The 17,601-nt window shown below is 42.7% G+C and overlaps 1 protein-coding gene across 1 annotated transcript in view; it reads right to left on the bottom strand.

The window, feature by feature from the left end:
* LAPTM4B (lysosomal protein transmembrane 4 beta) overlaps nucleotides 1–17,601 on the bottom strand; it is a 60,088-nt gene that overhangs the window by 18,403 nt on the left and 24,084 nt on the right. The window contains exons 3-6 of the mRNA XM_084203256.1: nucleotides 16,874–16,947; nucleotides 16,162–16,284; nucleotides 8,291–8,389; nucleotides 1,872–1,967 (exon numbers count right to left, since the gene is read on the bottom strand). Of these exons, the coding sequence (XP_084059382.1) occupies nucleotides 1,872–1,967; nucleotides 8,291–8,389; nucleotides 16,162–16,284; nucleotides 16,874–16,947 (392 nt within the window). The remainder of the gene's footprint in view (nucleotides 1–1,871; nucleotides 1,968–8,290; nucleotides 8,390–16,161; nucleotides 16,285–16,873; nucleotides 16,948–17,601) is intronic.

The raw sequence follows: 17,601 nt of genomic DNA on the forward strand, positions 1-17,601 counted from the left end.
GCTTGCCTCCACCTCAAATACATCATTCAAAACTCAGGCTGTTAGTGACTCTCCTCTTGCCTTCCTCCTGAGCCCTTCTGTACTCACAAAGAGGAAATTTTGAGTGATTTTTCTTGGTTAGCTGATGAATTCCCAAACAGCTCTTTTGCATTTAAAGTCATCTTAATGAAGTTCTTTAGAAAGATGCATCATACCTTACAGGAACAGATTCTCACCTGATCAAAATTAAAGAAGGGTAAATACTGGGGAAGGAAGAAGAGTCCAATGGTCAGAGCCCTAGCTAGGAATGCACAACCTTTCTCACAACCTGTTTTGCTTTAGATGTCTTCTAAGAGCAAGATAAGCAAAGTTAAATTAAAGGCTCAGTCCAACAATGTCATCTGTGAATGGGATAAAAGGGTTTCCTTTTCTCACAGAGACATTTGGTAATTACCAAGTACAAAAGTACTGAGAAGAGCTTTGGTAGCCAGGCATCTCTGAAAAACAGTCTTTTGTTTTATGAAGGCAGCAGTGAAGCAGGTGGTTTTAATGTAACTTTTAAAAACTACGTTTAGTGTCCCAGATAATCCAGCTGACACTCTCTGAGACTGCTGGCTCTGTGGGTTGTAGAGTTAACAGCATTTGGAGCTGAGTTACAAGTACCTACAGGCTGAACAAAAGAGCTATCAAAATCATTTCACATAAAATTCCTGGGTTTATTCAAAGTAGATTCCAGTAAAGAAAATAGTAATACTTCTTAGTTCTCAACAAATCCATGCTTTTATACTTAAATGTCCTGGTTGGCAGCTGTGATCATGGTCTGTAAAACTTTGGTTTTTCTTAAAGCTTCAGGTGTAGAAGACAACTATGCAAGAGTTACATCTTTCATGTAAAAGTAGTGATGGCTTTCTAAACCCTTGTGGCTACATGGGAAACATTCATTCCAAAGGATTATAGCTGACAGTCTAAAACCTCAGTGTTTGGAGACCACCCACAGTTAGGAAAACCTGAGCAGGACAATCCTGGGATTTTACCCAGACGATCCAGAGGACCAAGTTTGTGGTTCTCTCATTCTGTTATGTAAATGGTGTAAGGAGCCTTGTAACATCAGCCCGGGTCACCCCAGGGGCTGATCTGGCACAGAGCCCCTGGTGTGCAGCTGGGCAGCTCCATGGCAACACCACTGCCAACACAACTGGCTCCTTTCCAGAGACCCTTTCCTCCCGTAGTCCTCCGGTGCCTTCTGCAAAAAGCAAGACATTGCTTAGCAATCTCGTCTTGCACAGGTGCATGTCAGCATTAACTGCTATAACGTGAACCTATGCCTTCCATACGTTGAGGTTCAAATCAGTTCATTAATTTCTTTCATGTCGATCTTTGTTTCACTTGGTCTCCTCACCATACAAACCCCATCATGCACTGGGAAATGAATCACTGAACTTTTGCTGCCTTTTAGCTCCTCTCTGTGAGTTTGTAAAGCACTACACCAGATGTTAAGTGTCCTAAATCACAGTTTCTGTAGATAAATCAGAATTTCACAGCAGGTGTAGACCATGGCATCCTTGAGTTCTAATCAGTCCCTCCACAGTTCAGATCATCACACAGCCGGAGAGCTCAGGACTGGAAGTCATTCCTGGGCCCACAAGATGAACTGTAGTTTATGATTAACACAGATTCTTTAACAGATATTATGCATAAAATAAAACCAGCATTTTAGCAATAAATGTTATTTGCAACCATTGCACACCAGTCCCCTGAGTTTCAAGTCCAAACATCACCAAGAGATGAGGGCTGCCAAAGGAATCAAGGTGGTTAACTAAAGAGTCAGAAACATAAAATAAAGCCTTAAAGTGCATAATAGTATACAAATGTTTGGCATCTGGCATCCTTACCGCAGTGTCATTGGTGGTGATGTACACCAACACGTCCGAGTTGTTTCTGCCATTGATGTATCGGTAACAGTTCCACACACAGCTTATCAAGTATCCCTGCAAAGAAAAGGGATTTATTATTCTGTGCGGAAAATGAACCATGCATGTTTTTCTGATAGAGAATTTCCATTCTTTATGAATATGAACATCAACATGATAGAAGCATGGGACAGTCACTTCCCTGGTTGCAGTGACTGTGAGAATGCCTGGGGGCTCTGTGAGTCATTTCTTATACTGATAGAATTTAGAGCTCTTCAGAGTTGAAAAGGTTCTGGGGACACCTTACTGGCTTTCAATATGTAAAGGGGGCTTATTAAATCAATGTATTCCATGTGACTGGAATGTTCTGGGGTCTTGGTATTCTTGTCTGACTAGAGAAAATTGCCAAAGTAAAAGCTTTTATTGGCATCTGAAGTTATGTCTGATATTTTAAACATTCCAAAAAATACTGGGGTTTTTTTTTCCAGTGTAAAACAAAACTTCCAGTAATAGCACCAAAAAACCTACTGCAAGATCATAAACTTTACTGCTTTTGTTCTTGGAGCTTGGGTAGTGCTGCTTCCTGTCAAACAACTAGTTGTCTCCACTTTTTTAACTGGTGGGGCAAAATAGCCACCACCTCCTTCACAAGCAGGAGAGATTTCAGTTTGAGTAGCAGAGATGAGCAAAGTGCCTGGAAGGAAGATAAGAGGCAGGAAGACGTGGAGGAGCTGGAGTCAGACCCGCAGGATGTCGGTAACACAGCTGGCAGGACTAAAGCAGTTCTCTCTGAAGCTTTCTGCTTCCCATTGTTGGAGGTTAGGGTTTTTCCTTTTGTTTTCTTTCAAACCAAGACACTCATGTAATCACACGTGATGGTGATGAGGAGAACTTTGTGTTTTGATAGTGCCCAACTTATATTTTTACTTAGTAGGTCTGCACAGAAATTCTTCCATAAACCTAACACATGTAGATTAAGCTGCCAGCACAGAATTTTCATGTGTGCCTCACTGAGTGAGTCATACTTTTGTGACTCACTTGCACTGATGGCCTTCCAAAAGCCTCTTATCCCTTTGAGCTGCCCTATGCTTCCTCTGTCTCCAGAGCTGACACACATGAGCTGTGTTTTTCAGGATGCCACGTGACTCACTGATGGCTTGCTTGCAGATCAGGAAGTTTTATTTCCACCAGGGCTGAGCTGGCTAAAATCTGGTAAATTTGCTTCCTCTTTTTTCACAGCACCTTACAGACCCTGGATTGACTTACAGTTGTTGCAGACTTTGACAATACATTTGGCCATCAAATTGAGAGAGTAAAAGGCTTCTGGAGTGAGCTAAATCCCAAGGAAAGATTAGACAGGCTCTGCAGACCAAGCTGTGGGCAGTGCAAACCTTCCCCAGGCTACTGAAACAAGTAAAGGCACATACATGGAGAGCTGCATCCTTTCCAGAATTAAGCAAAATGTCATTGTTAATTTAAAGTGGCCATAAGTAGTTCACTAGCTTTCAGTGCTCAGGTACTATAACCTGGGGAAGCCATAAGAGCCAGTGCAGAGCAGAGACTGAATAAACCACACTTCTGTGGGGACACAGCCTGTCTTTATAAGAAACCCTTTACACTAAGCCTACCTATTTGCAAAACTATTTCTATACCACTTCTGTCAAAATCCAGTGATGGAAGCCCTGTTTTGGATAATACAATCCTATCTGGGAGAAGCTAGTGGGAGACTTTTAATGCTCTCATTCCACGTGGTAAATAAAGCACACTTAACCCCACAATGAACCTCTACAGCTTTCCCAGCTCTGAACCCTAGCTCTGCATGCACAGGCTGTTTCTCAGTGGGGGAGGTATGTTCCTTGAATTAAGGAGGTCCTCAGCCAGCTCACACCAAGGAATTGGCCCCAGGACACTGACCAGCATAGGGCAGGGAGTGGCAGCAGCTCGGAGCATGTCCCTGTCCAAGTGCTTTGGACATGTGCTGCTGGCCTGCAAACCATGACTCACAGAAACCTGTTTGCCTCAACCTGTAACTTTATTTAGCTTGTTCCTAATAATTATTTTCTACAATACTGCTGCACTGTTAAATGGGGCTCTTGATTCAGTTACCAATTTTCTTTCCTGAAAGACTTTGCTGAGGTTTCAAATACTGCTTTAAAAGGTGTGGCTAAACACACAGTATATAAATATATTGATTTTTATCTCAGAAGACCAATGTCCACATTTGAAACTGGCCCTAGATAAAAGGCCTCCCTTGGCCTAATCCATCCTGAGTGGATCTCCTGCCTACCACAGCACAGACTGGTGACAGACAGTGACACCTTTTGGGAAAGGCAGCCCCAAACAGCCAGCACGAGAAAGGACAGGTGAGTAAAAAGGCTGAATGTAGAAACAGGCACTGTGCCCACTTTTAGCCAGCTTTCAGCCTTCTCCTTTGGATGGTAGGAAGTTACTTGAGACCCTAAGGATCTGAAACCCACAAAACTTTGTCACACTGTCTCTCACTGTTGCAGTTGCAGACACACCTGTTAAGCTGCATAACAACAGAAATGAACTGCAGACCTAAGCTCATCATCCCGTTTGACTCCCCAGCTGCTTTGAATTTTCTGTTTACAGAGCTGGGATGGGCTTCAGCAACTGGTGAAAATGAGATAAAGATCTCTACACAAACTGAAATTTATATGAAGATTTCAAATGATGCTAATGGAAGACCAGTTGACCACATGTATTTCCCATGTTGGTGTTACAGAAAGAGAAACAATGGGTTGCTGTGCTGATAAAATCTGGAATTAAATTCTCAGCACACTAGAACGTGTATCTTGTGAGTATAAAAGAGTTGTATAAGAACAACTGCTTAGAACTGAAAGAAATGCTGTAATTGGAAGGAATTAATAATATTAAACCAAACCACTGGTCTGCAACACTTCATACGGCACCTTACAGAGGCCAGGACATCAGCTGTTGGCTCACAGTCACACACACTGAGGTGTGCAATTTAAAGCAAGTGACCCCTCTTTTAGAGATGGTTCTCCCATAACCATCCTGCCATCATCACTGCTGGGACTTGTCCTAGGCTTTTGTGGAACAGGTGGCAACCTTGTGGCTATGTCCTGGCATTCCTGGGAGTGGGGGTCAGAGCTTGGCTCTTGGGGCTGTGTTCATGGTCCCAGCTGCTGCCCCATCAGCCCTGCAGGAAGGTAGCAGATGCCAGGTGATGTGTTGCAGGTCAGGGCTCTCCCACTGCCAGGAAGAATGCCCTTGGACTGAGATACCAAATCTCTGAGGGTGAACACAGAACTTCTTTCTTATCCTCTCCCATCTGCTGAGGAGCAGGACATGCAGAGAGGTCTCACCTCTGGCTCAATGCCTTGGAGATGCAGCTTACAGGCATATTACGGAGAACACATCGCACTGGCAGCTACCTCTTCCTGCCCACTGCTCAGAAAGAGAAAGGCCAAGGAACAGGCCATACCCTGAAGTGTCAGAGTGCTTGGGGCAGCCTGGGGAAAAGGTTTAATCTGGTTTATTATGTTTGGGCTCATCTGAGCTCATTTGGGCCTAAGGAGCTTCCCCGTGATGGGGAGGTTGAAGCCTCAGTTGTTCTGTCTCAGAAGCTGGGCTTGGCTGGAGGAAACCAAGACCCTCTTTTCCAAACCAGCTGCAGAGGACACAATTCAAAAGTCCCTGTGTTGGCTATATGCAATTTGAAGCCCTGTGTACAAAAGTATAAATGCATTTGTGCTGATGGATCTCCTTTCTCAGCCAGATAGGAAACATCTATGTGTCATGATATGCAACTCCAGTTCAGTTTCTAGACAAAGACAGTGAATGGAATAATGTGCTTTGGTCTACTCTGAAAAGTGTTCTGTGTGAAACCACCTGAAATTCCCATCAGGTGCTTCAGATGCAAGTAAATGATAAGGACTAAAAAGGCAAATACTTGTGGTTAGCTGGCTTTCTTACCACCCTCTCTTGTTCCCAAACCCATTACTGCAAAACACAAATCCAGCATCTAATACTGCATAATCTTGCTTTCTGCTCAGTAGTGTTCTTTTCTGAGTGTAGCTTCACCCAAAACAATACCAAATATTTCTGAGGAATTAGGTGACTCTGTTTTGTATTTCCTGCCAGTTGAATGCAGCTTTTCCTACTGTAGCTTTTCCTAGGTCACAATGTTTTAGTTCCTCTCCAGAGGACTCCAGAGGGAGTGGAGGCATATTTTTTATACACAGTACCTTTCCAGTTTCAATATATAAATGTGGTACCATCTGTTAAGTCTATCAGAGATGAAATGTGATGCATCTGTTTGTGTTCAGCTTTTATTTGATGGAGCAGATTCTGTAAATCTGCATAGCAGCTCTTCTGGAAACATAAGAAATTCAAATGAAAATGCTAACTGGAATTTAGCATGTGTTTCTGTGTAAGTCACATTTTTTGTGACTCATTTATATGATAATACGTTGCTAGAATGAGCATTATGTAAGCCACATATACTCTTGGAAAAAACATGTTTTACCACTTAAAAACAAAAAAAGTCTTTGGCATTATTAATTTCTTCGTTTTCTTGTCTCTGTAGTAAGCATTTTTGCCATTCCAATTTTAGTTGCCTTTTTTTTTAAATAAGCTTGAAGCTTTCTTGACATCCCTAGTCAATGAAACACCAGACCCACGTGGGGTAAAAACAAGCTGTTGGTTGCATTGGAGAAATTTTTTAGAACACATTCCTTGTGGAACTTCAAAAATCTATGGATTTATTAAATTCACACATATTTCTTAGAAGTGCAACTAAAATCATCTGTATGGTTGTGAACATATAAGGCCAAAAAGCTAATATCTGTTCCTAAATCACAGCAGAAGAGTGAGCACAGCTTCCAACAGCACTTTAATACACCCTATCTGTTTGGTTTCTTTTCCCAGTTTTGAAGTAGCTTCAATAACCCAATCTACCTCTTTTGCCACAGTAACATTCCCTGTATATGTCAAATGCATTGTCTGGAAGCAACATCTTTGGTGTCACTGTGACTCTTTGGGACTTCTCTAATCTAATGCAAAACTGCTTTGCAGAGAGAGCAAGGCTAATCTGAAATAAAGTCCCCCACAAGAAATACAAAACCAGCAGCACTGTGCTGTGAGAAACTCATAGAAGGGTGCAAGGAAAGGGCAAACACACCAGCATATTTTCCAAGAGGTCCAATGCTCAGGGTACTAGTAGGAGCCACAGGTGACTGCTTTTCCTACATTAATTTGTCTGATCTTATTCTGAGCTCCTTTTGAACTTCTGACCCACAGCAGGAGGGGGCTGCTACACTGGACAGTCAACCTGGATGTGGTGGTTTCACACAAACCCTTTCCAGCTGCTCTGGGAGATGCTACATCTCCTCTTTGCCTGGTACCTGCCACCTCCAGCCCTGTCACCCACTAGCTTTGCAAATAAATTCTCATTCTCTGTGTCCTTCTGTTGCCAGGTCTGACAGTTCTTTATGGTGCTCCTCCCAGGAGACATTGCTTGGATTTATTTACCTGCTCTACAGAATTCTTTCTGAGACAGGACACCAGAAGGGAAGTCATGATGGTGGGCATCAGAACTGGCTAAGAAATTACACCATTTATATTTTTGGTTTTTCTATTCCTTTCTTAATATTCTTAGCATTTGATTTACTTATTTGACCAGAAATGAGCTAAACTGATATTTTCACAGGTCTATCTGTAACAGCTACACGGCCCCTTTTATAGGTGTCATTCCTACTTCAGAGTGCACAGCAGTATTTGTGAAACAAGAGCATGCTTCCTCAGTGCCCACTACTTGGAATTTTTTGCCACTGAGTTTCTCTACCATTTCCTTGTTCAGTCAGTCCATCCCATGAGATTCTCCTGCAAAGATTTCTTGACTATTTGTTTTCTCTGTTTTGAATCACATTGCAAGAAAGTGTTGCTAGATTTCCTTCCCAGATCTCTTATGGATGCTCTGAACTGCATGGGTTGCAGTGTTGGAAAGACTGATAATTTATCTTTATTCCCTAGCTACCATCAGAGAGGTGATCTTTTCTCTTCTCCCTACACATTTTAGAGTGGTCTTTAAAGTTTTTCACACGACACACTGCCAAACACATTCTGAAAAAACAAGAGGTCTGTTTGAACAGGCTCTCCCTTGTCCACTGCTTCAAAGGATTCATAAGCCATGAGTTCCTCCTACAAGCATCACACTTCCCCATTGTGGACTACATGTTCTTGTGTTTGTCCATGAGATTTTTCACAACTTTTTCATGATGTCTATAACTGTGTTTCTTTTAGGTATCAGGCTGCTGGGGGTGTAGTAACCCAGAACTCTTCTAAAGACAGACCTCTCACCAAGGGACATTCTACCCATGACCAGAAGTGGACTTTATACACAACAGTGCACTTACCTTGAAAGCCAAAATGATACTTATGAAAAGGAGGATAATCACAACCAGACACGTAGGGTTCACAGACATAATCTCTTCCTTGTAGGGAAAATTGTTGGGCTGTGTAAGCAAAAACAAGCAAAACACTGTGAGTCAATCTCAGAAGTCATTTAAGAGCCTTTCAGCTAGTGCATTCTATAATTAGCAGCTTACAAAGCTTTCTGTGATCTACTAAACCCAGAGCTCTCCCCACCAACAACCAGTTTCAGTAAGTGTGGCTACAACAGGCACTGTGAGCACAGCTGCCAAAGGCTCCCTGGAGGGCTGAGGGATTTGCTTTTTGCTTTGGATGTGGTGTGGGCTCTCTCTTCCTCTGCACACTGGGTTTGTATCTGACACAAGCCAGCAGAAGTCTGAGAGCTCTGCAGCAGGAATTCTTCCACCATGGGAAATGGCAAGCAAATCTCTTACTTACTGAACAATCATTACTCTGGCACTGGTTGCCAAAGAACAGTGGCAGCTCTTTCCGGAAAGTCAAAGCAGGAAAAACTGGACATCATAATCCTTTCACCTAATGTTTTATGACATTTCAAAATACCTTGAGTCTATTCTACTCCATCATGTTTTGGCTAAATTTGGACTACTTCTCTAGGAGCACTTGTTAGGGCTGCTAAGTGTGTGCCCCATGGAGTCATGGGTCCCACACGGGGCCACCTCATGATTTCAAGCTGAAATGTGGAAATCTGCCCCAGGCCCTTCTCTTACCACATACATGAAATAGAAGTGACAAAATTAATCTCCCTGCTTAGCACAGGCTCTAGTGATTTAGAGCTGTGGAACACTTTAGGATCAGTGACTGAAAAACAGCCCCTAAAAATGTTTTACTGTATTTTTTTATTGCTTAAAACTCCATGCCCTTTGAAATGAATGTTCCAAATGGTTCTGAAATACTGTGAGATACAAGTTCCTGTTTCAGTTAGAATAAACCATTGTTCACAGACAGAGCTGTTCTCCACAAAAGATAACTCCATTGCAACAGTAGCTCATTATATCTGAATGCAATAGTTCCTTCCACACAACTCCCTTTTCCCTTACAGGTCTAATTACTTAACCAGGCCAGCTCTGCATCCTTGTCAGGACAATTAACTAGACCAAGCTATAACTGTATTCTTGGCAATGATGGTGTAAATCCAGAGTAACCCCTTAATAACCCTTATTCCAGCACTCAGCCCAGTGCATCAGGAAATCATCTTTTTTTTGGACAGCTGCTACTGAGAATAGCTCTTTATTTAGCGCTTCCATGAACTGCTCAGAGTGGTTAACATCAACAGCAGCTGTAACCATTTGCAGCTAGATGTTACATAAGCACATTTTCTGCTTCTTGCCAGCAATGTTTCTGTTCCTCTACTGAATTCCATCACTGAAGTTTTTATCATGTTATCTTCTTTGTTGAGGTAGAGCTTTTGTAGAGAACTAGCTTGCTATAATTCAGTAAGTTACTGGGGTTTTTTTCCCACAGAAGGTTATTCTAAATATAGTGGATGCAGTCACCCAGAGACCAAGAAAGCAAGAGTATATGCAAAGAAACAATGCACTGAAAAATTAAACAAAAACTTTATATGCATAAAATTTAAGTATTAATGCCCCAACCTGCCCTCCTGATTGCAGAAGGGACACGATAAGTTAGGAGGTTAGAAAGTCCAGTCATGAAAGACAGTTACAGTAAATCTGTACCCAAATTATTTTTTCACTACTTATCTACTATTAAAAGAATAGTCAAAATAGTTTGTGAATGTAATAAAAAATTCCTATTAAGACTTTGGTTCTCAAAGAAGAACCTGGTTTTTGGGAACCAGTCACTGGTCAAAGACTGCATGACTGCATGCTGTGTTTCTGGCCATAATCTAATGGGCTGTTTCTAAACATCAGCTCAAAAGGGATTTACACAGGGGCAAGAAGAGGGCAGGCAAATGACCAAGAAAATTCCCAGTTCCTTGAAAAGCGGGAACATCTGCTGGAGCCATGAACCCTGGAGCCAAGTCTGGTGCGGGCTGTGCTGCTCAGCAGGGCCTGGCCTGCCCTTATATCAGCACCAGTGCTTCAGCAGACATTTCAGCAAAGCCAGGAGGGCACACGAGGAATGAATACAGAGGTTTGTCCCCTGCAGGCTCAGCTGCTTCCTGAGCCTCTGTCCTGAAGAGATGAAAGGTGCAAGCAGCCCCTGCAAGGCGGTGGGTGCTGCACCCACCCATGGTCACCCCCACGCACAGGTGCCTGGGACACCTTGGTGCAGGATGTGAAAACTAAAGTCAGCCTCTTCTGGAGCTTCCAGCTTTCAGTTCTCTGATGGATAGCCCAGGAGCATTGGGTCAGCATGGAAGAAACCCCTTTGTCTTTTTTGGGCTGGGCCAGCCTATGAGCAGTCTGACGTTAAGTCAGATACCTGCACCTTTGGCAAAGAAGCAGGAAAGATGGTGGGAAACATCTCTACTGGCTCCAGTCGCACACGGTACAGGGACCACGCTGGAACTGGTGCCATTAGGCAGCCCTTGGGGTCCCATCCCATGGCTGCAACTGTTCCCAAAATCTCATTAATGCCCACAGAAAACAGGTACCAAGAGTGGTTCAGATGAATCAAACCACTGGTCTTCACTGACTGCAATGATGAATTTAAATATTGATGTGGACACATGAGGTGGGACAAGAAATTGTGCTCCTGTCTGGGGAGTTTGTTCTCCTGTGGGAAGACCAGTAGCTGAAATCCTGCTGCTGGGAAGGTTCCAGGCACCAGGCTTGGTGCTGCAACTTCTGGAAAAAGATCAGTGTCAGATGTGGTGCAAGGCTTGATGAAGCTGGGACTGAAATACATCTGGGTGGGAAAAATTAAGCCTATCATTGGAAATACAGGAGTGGTTTTGGAGCAGAACATGATGAAATTTTCTATACAAACAAAAGGTAGTTGCAATGTTGTTGCACTGGCATGCTAAAGTTATAATTAAAGTGTCATTTATAACCTTGTCATGGACATGGAGAGGGCTGTGTGCATAATAATATACCTGATACACTTCAATTTAACACAAATACTGCTTATGCATATCAAAGCCCTATTAGACACTTTCAAAGACCCTAAAACATGCATGGAAAGTACATTTCTTCTGCCTTGGTATTGTACAAACACACAAGAAGAATAAAATTACAAAGGCTAAAGCCATTTCTCATTCCCTCAGCCTGCTTGCATGACCTTTCATGTCTTACTTCTCCTTGGATCACAAAAAATCCACTTTAAAATACAGTGTGGATTGCCATTCCAAGTTAAAATCCTCCAAGTATTGAAATCTTACAACATTGAAAGAAAACAGCAATGTGTCTGTAGAATTTGTAAAGCTCTGCTATGAAGTTTGTGGTACTTCTTTGGAATCATAAAATGGCATTAAAAATGTCAGAAAGGATATTTTGGTTTTAAGCTTTAATTTACAGGAAAAATTTCCTTAGGTTAATCTCTTTTATGTTCTCTAGGCATTTCTCCATAAATTTAAAAGCATGACTGATACCACCTGATTTGTTAGGCATCAGCATTGCAGGCAGTCCCACAGTAAAGCTACTTAATATACTTTGAAATTTTGTTTAGATGAAATGTCATAGTCCTGCACTTTGATTAGGAAAAAAGTTTGCATAACTCAGTTGCAGACCAGCCTGTTCTGCACCTCTGCTCCAATCCATTTCATTTGCTGTTATCAAATGACAGAAAATGAAGTGTTTAATTTGAAGGCTTTAAAATGCCCATATATCAAAGATTTAGTGGGGCTAAATGAAAGAAATGTGCTTTAGGTCAAACTGCTTTAGACCAAGAACTAAATTATTTTTATTTTACACATGTTGGATTTGCTGCATGCAAAAGTTTTTTCTTTTTAAATTACAATGATAATGACCAAGATATGCAGTGTAACTCTTAGAAACTTGTGGTGATCACACCATCACCACAAAACTTACTAAATGCAAAACTTGTAACATTTACTTATTTTACAGGACCCTTCAGGCTGAGAGGCTCTTGCAACCCATGGCAATTCAGTAGCACACCTGAGTGCAGCTGGATATCAAAAGGCAGCGAGAATTTTCCAAAGACACTGTTCCCAGGAAAGGAGGAGCCAGTGCAGACTGATGTTACCAATCCCCCTGTGAACACTATTGCAAGATTTCAGCTATGGCCCCGACCAGCTCATTGATACCTGATCATGGTCCTGCTAAAAGCACAGGGAGAGTTTCACAGTAGCTGAGACTCATCACCCACAGACTGACTCTGGCCAATGTAAAAGTAACTACAGTATGGTACCAAAGTAACTGTATAACAATACCAGATAATAATGTAGAAATGGTTTAAGAAACAGGGTTTTTCTCACCTTAGAGCAAACAAAAAGTTCTTCTGAGACAGCTAAATGTATTCTGTTACCAAATGCACACTTTCTTCCAGATATTCAGTAATGGATTTGAAGAACAGTTGGGATTTTTCATTTACCTTATGGAGCTGTGCCCCCTATAATATCATTTCCCAAATGCAAAGCAGGTTTAGAGGAACAGAAACTGTAAGAATGGCAGGAAGAAACACAACCCTTGTTTCCTGCCTACCCTGGCAGACCACTGCAAAGGAGATGAGGACAGGACAACCCCAGGGCTCAGGGTTTGCGAACCGCCCGGAGGGATCGCGCCCGCATGGCGCTGCATTTGTGATGTAATTGCTCACATTGATTTTCACCTTGTCCCATATCTGAGTACCTGATAACAGAGGATGTGCCCTTCACACCTCCCCTCTGCTCCTGCCCTCTCAGACAGAAGGATTCACTCTGAACCAAATGTAACAACCTCATGCCAACAGACGCAGCCCTTCCAGGTAAAGGCACAAGGGCCTCCAGTTGAGCCACTTGTGCTTGGGACCACAGCTCAGACACAGGAGGCATAATCAGCTTCAAAGCAGATGCAGAACAGCTTCAAAACTTTTTTGAACATTAACTGTGACAAAATTCATCACCGCTCTTGGTAGTTTTCCCCCATCACTAATCTGCAGCACAAATGATAAAATACAAACTAATCCTTGTTTCTAAATGAACTTAACCTGGACTAGCTTCCAGCTGCTCATTAGCATTATGCCTTACATTTAATTTAAACTGCATTTTAATACCTCATTATTTTGCATATGAAACCTCTAATGTCACTTCCTCTTGGGCTTCTTTCTCAGTAAATGAAGCAGGAAAAGCTGACTGTCTCTCATCATACTACAATATATCCAGCTTTTATATAGTTTTTTTTTTAGGAACTTCTCTGCATGTTCTCTGACTTTCAAGCCTTGTTTTTTTACAACCAGTCTCCATAAATAGATGAAGGAAATCCACACTACTGACAGAGAAAGGAAGTCTCCTCTCCCTTACTATTAATTGCTCTTTTTTCTGTCCACAAATTTCAAGACCAAATTTTGCAAACAGCAAAGCAACCCAGGGGCTCTAGTTTTGCCACTTGAATCCCCAGGCTGCTTACAGGGTCACTGCATCCGAGGCACAGTTGTCAAACCATGTGCTCATCTGTATTGCTCAGGCTTTTCCATTTCTTTGCATTTATCTCTGTAGCAGCTTTAGTGGCTGAACTCAAGTTCTCAGGCAGTCTAGCTCAGTGTCAGCCACAGATTTCATTAGAAGTGAATTTGCTGGGGAAAGTCACAAGTACTGCCACTGGGAAATGCAGAGATGTGCTCACTCTGGGCAATGCAGGGTAGGGTCTTCCAGAGGGTGACACAGAGCAGCCAGATTATATTCCTGCTCACAGCCTCCCACCAAAGGACTCAATCCCTCTAGACAATGAGCCTGGAGAAGCTGTCCCACGGCTGACATCAGCTTTTGTGAAGTGCCTCTCGGGGTCCAACATTATTAATGGAAGTCAGGAGGAGCATGAAATCTACTGCTGATTGCTGGAGACCTTCCTCTACTGAAAATAGAAACTCACTGGCAGATGGTCAGCTTGACCACAACCCTGTGCAGCCTGCCAGCTAACCTCTCCTAATCCATGTGATACATCCTGTATTGATCTGCTGCTTTATTGTTGCTCTGAGCATCATGCTGCGAAGTCAAACATCTCATCAAAGCCAGTTATGCCCCTGCCCATCTTTATTGATGGAGTCAGTAATCCTGTCAGTGAAGGAAAATGAGTTTGCCTGCAGGACTGATTTCTCATGAAACTGTGCTGGCAGTCATTAATAATTTTTTTCTGGTCTAATCCATTATCAATTGACTGTCCTCTCAGCCCCAGCCCTTCTGTTATTATTCTGCTTGGTAGCAATGTCAGGCTAATCAGCCTATAATTATCCTGGAAATCCCCCTTGCCCTTTTGAGCACTGACAGTTTAGCACTCCTGAAGACCTGTGGCGTTTCATTACCAGTCCAGAATATGATTTGCAACAGCAAGACAAAGATGTGTGCAACCAAAGATTCAGCACTCCAGAGCAGCAGTACAGATCACAGAGTGCTCCGCTGCAGCACCAAATCCTGTCCAAGACCTGCTCTTTCTATTTCTGCTATAGAAGGACATGTTATTTTTCTATCTAAAAGAAAATAAAGGGATGTTTTAGCACACATTTCAAGAGGAACAGCTGGTCTTTGCCCTTCCAGTGAGTCAGCTCCAAATGTAGCACCAGATTTTCAGCAGAAGAGCAGAGGCTTTTAAGTGAACATTGACCAGCCTGTTTTTGCCCCCATCACGTTCTTGCACAGTGACCAAGACGGAGTAAAATCTGGTTACAGCTCATGCTCTGGGAGGTGGGGGGAGTTCTGCAGCCACACAGATGCTCGTGCTGCCAGAAGAGCAGGGCTGGCACTGATGCAGCAGCAGGGGTCTGTAGGCAGAGGACAGGCAGGAAGGCTCCAGCAGGGGCAGTGCCAGCTGCAGCACTCCCAAACCGTGGCTGCAATTTGCTCTTTTCCACTCATATCCCAGAGAACCTTTTGATTTATGCTTCTGCTTCTCTTCCAATGCTCCATCAGCTGTGAATGCAGGTGGGTGTTAAATAAGATGAAGATCAGGCTCCTGATACACCCCAGCTCTCACTGGCATGACACATTGCCTCTTCCTGCAGATTTGTGTGGCTACTTATCTGTCTGCTGTTTCTCATTACCTGTTATTTATACCGGCCAGCTTTCCATCCACACAACAAAGTTCACAGCCAAGCTAATCTGTATTCAGGTTCTCAAGGCAGATTTTCAGAGACATTTGCAGCACTGGCTTCTCCAGAGCTCTGGGACTCCACGTGAACCCTGCTGGACGTGGGACGTGCTCCTGGGATGAGACAGAGGCTGGTGGGCTCTTGCCTTTGCTCTAGGGCCTCGTGATCCCATCTTCTACACTTATGCAATACTGGACACGGATGTTTGCCCAAAGCAGAGCAAGAGGGGAGACTCTAAATGTCCCCAGGACAGAATCCAAAATATTTTCTAGCAACACCAAACCTACACTCAATCAAACTCCTGCCTAATTAAATGTGTTATAGCTACCGAATAAATTAAAAGGAGCAACAAAATATCCTTGAAAGAGTACCAAAAATAAGCCACTGGATTTGAACACAATAACTCTGAATGCAAAAGCAATTCTTTATTATCTATATCTTGCAATACGAGTCTCATTCTAAATGAATGGTGCTGAGAGCTTTCACATCATTGCAAAACTGAGCTTTTCACAAATATTGTAGTAAGTTACTAACGTAGCCTGGCAAGGATGATGAATTCAGTCTGGCAAGGACTGAAAGAACTTCTCAAGGACTGTATGAGAAGGATACCACTGGCCAGAAATACAGCACAGAAACTCCACCTTATACAGGTATTTTCCCCCCAAAGGTTTGTGAACATCGAGTGATTTACCAGCTGGCGGAGGTAATCCTGAATTGTGCTGGGATAGACGAGCACACTGATGGCAACCAACGTGTTGAGGGCAAAGTCAAAGATCTGGTAACAGAAGAAAGGGATGATCCAAGCTGCATGTTGCTAAAAAGAAAATAAATTAGAAACTCATCAGCCATAAGTTAAAATAGAGGAATATATGTCTTTCTACAGGAATCTAAAGAATATTTGACATTATGGAGTATTAAATCAACTAAAAGAAAGATGACATCCAGCCAAAAGCTTTGGCCAAGGCAATTTGGCTGCTCTACTGCAGTCATAGGTGCGCTGCAACTCCCACAACTCGTTACATTAGGAGATTCAGAAACCACACAATACATTTCCTTTCTAATTAATAGGATTAACGTCGGGAAAAAACCACAGGCTTGGGAGGTAAATGGGAAAAAATTCCCTTAACTTTGATAAGTACAAGATTCAGTTCCCTGAATTCACCATTTGCCCAGAGCTCACTCACATTTGAAACTGCAGACAACCAACACAACTGCAGCAGGGGGCCCTGGGGTACCACTGATCTAAGCAATCAGTTCTGCTGCCCCTTCAACTTCTTTTCCCTCTCCCAATTTTCAGCTCAACAAGTAATGAAGCAATTGTTAGAAAACAGTTTTCTTAGTTTTGTTTCTACAGAGTTGTGTGGTTCACATTATTCCTGTCTTCCCCAAATGCAATGAATTACCTTATATGCACCATATGTAGCCATTGCACAGATCAGAATCATGAGGAGAGAAATTGCAGTGGCAATGCACATATCTGGAAAAGAGACATGACACGTCAAAAAAATAACTGCAGGCAAATTCAGAGCTTGGTTCAGTTATTTTGCCACCTCCCTCGTGCAGAGCATCTCAAAGGGCAGGGTGGGAGATGGGTGGAGATGGGGTCAGGGGCATTGTCCAGGCACTGCTGGGGGAAATCTCTGGCTTTTGTGGGGAACCTACTGAGTACAGACAGTGCTTCTATCTGTTCAAGGCTGCAGCATTACACTGTGCTGACACACCAGCACTGTGCAAACCACCACAGCCTCTATAAAACCATGGAGATGAATGTTTGTCTAGTTTTTCTAAGGATTTTCAAAAATCAGGAGCAGTTTTGACAGGACTGCTTGACTCGTGGTGCTGATATCTGTAGTGAGTGTCTGCTTTTCTGCACTCCAGATTGTTTCTTCACCAACAGCTGCTGCATACCATTGCTCATACATCTCTGTACTGGAAAAGGAGCAAAACTGGCAGATAAAGTCATCTTAGCAGAAATAATATCTTGAAAATTTTCATTTCAACCAATAATACTACAGAGATATATTTATTAATGAAAATGTATAACTGTCAGGAAAGGTAAAGCAGTAAAGAAACAAAAAGATTCTATTCTTTAATGTTTTGATTGGAGGAATTACAGGGCTCCTATCTTTTT

Source organism: Fringilla coelebs (assembly GCF_963513975.1).
Source record: "Fringilla coelebs genome assembly, chromosome: 1".
Classification (NCBI taxonomy): domain Eukaryota; kingdom Metazoa; phylum Chordata; class Aves; order Passeriformes; family Fringillidae; genus Fringilla; species Fringilla coelebs.